Genomic DNA, 2,821 nt, shown 5'->3' with positions numbered 1-2,821 from the left:
CGTGTATGTTACCAAGCCGGATGTCGTCATCGTTTGAGAGAAAACTTGGCTGAACAGTCGGTTTGCGCGGGAGTGGAGAGAGTTTCGGCGGCATTGCAATTCCTTCACTTGATTTTACAACAAATACGACGAAAAAGTGGTATCTCAAGCGTTACCCCACCCTTCCCCCCCTTCCTCCCCACAAACAGCAACAAAGGCCACAGTTAACGCCAAATTGCTGTCCAAGGAAGTTAAAAAAAAAAAAAAAAGGAAAATGAAAAGGAAAATATAAATAAACATACATACATACATGTTTATTTATATTCCTTACTATAGAAGTATATACAGGGTAATGGGAGTTACGCCACAGACACAGAGGGGGGAGAAAAAAAAAAAAAAAAACTCTATCCTACCCTCTGGGTAGCAGAAAGAGAGAAGGTGCAGATACAAATTTCCTCATATAAAACCCTTTTGTCCAATTTTTTTTTTTTTTTTATCTCCATTTTATTTTTGCATGTTCTCTCTTTTTATTTTTATCTTCTCTTCTTACCTCTCATTTGATGGGGAGTAAAGAAAAAGATTTGTGATTGTTTTTTTCTTTTTTTTTGCATAAAATATGCACATGGCGCCTGATCACCCACTCCCCTCCCCCAAGAAGAGACCGGGGCTGTAGAGAAACGGGTGTGCAAACCGCCATGTGTTGCTTTATTTCCTTCTTTTTTTTTTTTTTTTTTTTGTTTAGAAAAAAGAAAACAAAAAAACTGTGAGTGGGTCAGTGGAGCATGTGTGAATTCGCTGGTGTATGCGTGTATATATATGTATATATGTGTGTGCAAGCCCGAAGTGTTTCGTGCGTGGACACGCCTGCACCCTCCCGTTCCTCCCATTCACACGAATATCGCCCCCGTCATGCATGCACGCACACACACAAACGGATGCGTGTACACGACTCCAGAAGATGAAGAAGGGGAAGAAACAAAGAAATAGACACACCCCTCACAAAAACAACGGCACCATCCAAAAATAATACTAAAAGGACACACAATAGAAAAGAAAAGAAAAAAAAGAAAGAAGGAAGAAAATAAAGCCCACCAAAAGAGACAGGCACAACAACACCGGAAGGGTCACAAACGAGTCAAGTGCATTCACATAAACGCCAAATAAAAACAAAACAAAAAAAAAAAAAAAAAAAGAAACGGAGAATAATAAAAAAGAATGATGTGAATACGACGACAAAAGAAAAAGAAGAAAAGCACCAACATTAAAGATGGCGCTAGTGATATGCGGCCGTACAGGGAATGTAAATTTAATCCGCGTGCATGAGTCCTCCTACCTCCGTGACATGGAGGGTTTGAAAGAAACACACACACAAATACCCCCAGGGAAAAAAAAAAAAAAAAGAAAAAGAAAAAAGACGGCAAAGCAAACACAACAAACCCCACATGAAAAAAAAAAAAAAAAAAAAAAAAACACGCAACCAAAAAATTTGCTGAGAGTTTTTTTCTTCCGCTACTCCCATTTCTCACAATATTAAAAAGACACCCCGCAGACTCAAACACAAACACATATATGTATGTATATAAATATAAGTCAGGAATACACCTGACTCTTCTTACCTTGTCCACTACTCTCTAAAACATCCGCTAATTCCCCTCCATCATTCCTCCTTTTTTTTTCTGTGGCCATCAGCGGTGCTCTTCTCCCCTCATAAGGCTCATACTTGCAATTATTTCCTCTTGTCGCATTACCAGAAGGAAGCACTAAAAATGGCAATCACCCGTCACAACAAAAACAACAACAACAACAACAATACAATGAGAATAAGTGTACCAAATCGTACGGACTCCAAACCATCCGCCCCCCACTTTTTCTTTTTTTTTAGTTTCATCCTCTTCCGTTTTTATTTTCGTTTTTTTTTTTTTTCCCCTCCGAGTTCCGTTTGTTTTCTTTCCTTCTTCTTTTTCTTTTGTTGTTTTATTTTCATTTCTTCCCTCCTCTTCTTACTTCGTTGTTCTTTATATGTGAGTGAGTGCAACGCATTGTTTTAAAGGTGATTTGCCCCTCTTTTTTCTTTTTTTTTTTTTCATTTATTATTATCATTTTTTGTTGTTGTTGTGTTTTCTTTTTTCGGGGGGAGGGGATTTGCTGCTGTCTTGCCTCGCCTCGCTTCGCGTCACGGTTTTGTTGGTTGCTTCGTTGGGGTGCCGTCGGATGGCAGTGCGTTCTGTTGTCTTTCGAGAATGCCCTTAAATTCTATGAGAGCCTGAAGCTGCAGCGGCTTGTGGCCCACCCGCATCAGCGTGCGAAGAACATCCAAAAGCTCCCGTGCTGTTGGCGACACCGTCGCGCACACGGTGGAGGAAAGAAATGCATCCAGTGCGCTGGGATGGCTGTCGGAATTGTAAGAGTCTTCCAGCGCCCTAAACAACCATGAAAGCCCAGTCGGACTAAAACACCCCATGTTTGTCAGAGCAAGAAGACTGAAATAAACAGTTTCATACTCGCTCCCACCTGATGTTGAAGCGGCCTTCGTTGCCAAAGCATGAAACTCCTTTGAACGTGAGCTAACCCCGCCTTTTTGTTGCGTTACATGCTGTGATTCTTTCTCCTCCGCTACGGTGTTGGTAGAGCCCAACAATGCGGCCAACACTGTGGGGAACTTTACATGCAGGTGATCGTCAAGCGTCGTGGACTCTGAAAGAAAAAAAGGAACGGTTCTGTTGGGGCGTTTTGTGCGGTCCGTCTGTCCCAGGTGTCGTAGAGCAAATTTTACCGCCTCGCTCAATGTGATACTCCACAACATCGCTGTTTTGTTGTTGTAAGATATGACCTCCCGGATCGC

At 41.5% G+C, this 2,821-nt stretch overlaps 2 protein-coding genes across 2 annotated transcripts, besides 10 other annotated features; both read right to left on the bottom strand.

Annotated features, from left to right (window-relative positions):
• On the bottom strand, nt 1–94 carry Tc00.1047053508135.20 (protein kinase, putative; the record flags this gene model as incomplete). The annotated part of the gene is made up of 1 exon (XM_797726.1): nt 1–94. A coding segment is annotated over one exon (94 nt), but the record flags the coding sequence as incomplete, so codon positions are not given.
• Nucleotides 1–2,821: a sequence feature (heterozygous, Esmeraldo-like haplotype).
• Nucleotides 233–276: a sequence feature (T-rich).
• Nucleotides 459–527: a sequence feature (A-rich).
• Nucleotides 684–719: a microsatellite.
• Nucleotides 1,026–1,065: a sequence feature (T-rich).
• Nucleotides 1,138–1,175: a microsatellite.
• Nucleotides 1,364–1,449: a sequence feature (T-rich).
• Nucleotides 1,762–1,789: a microsatellite.
• Nucleotides 1,846–1,989: a sequence feature (A-rich).
• Nucleotides 2,042–2,107: a sequence feature (A-rich).
• Nucleotides 2,153–2,821, bottom strand: Tc00.1047053508135.10 (hypothetical protein, conserved; the record flags this gene model as incomplete). Its single annotated transcript, XM_797725.1, has 1 exon — nt 2,153–2,821. A coding segment is annotated over one exon (669 nt), but the record flags the coding sequence as incomplete, so codon positions are not given.

The sequence above is a fragment of the Trypanosoma cruzi genome, genomic scaffold (genome assembly GCF_000209065.1).
Source record: "Trypanosoma cruzi strain CL Brener 1047053516679 genomic scaffold, whole genome shotgun sequence".
Classification (NCBI taxonomy): domain Eukaryota; phylum Euglenozoa; class Kinetoplastea; order Trypanosomatida; family Trypanosomatidae; genus Trypanosoma; species Trypanosoma cruzi.
This window is presented reverse-complemented; position numbering and strand designations above follow the sequence as displayed.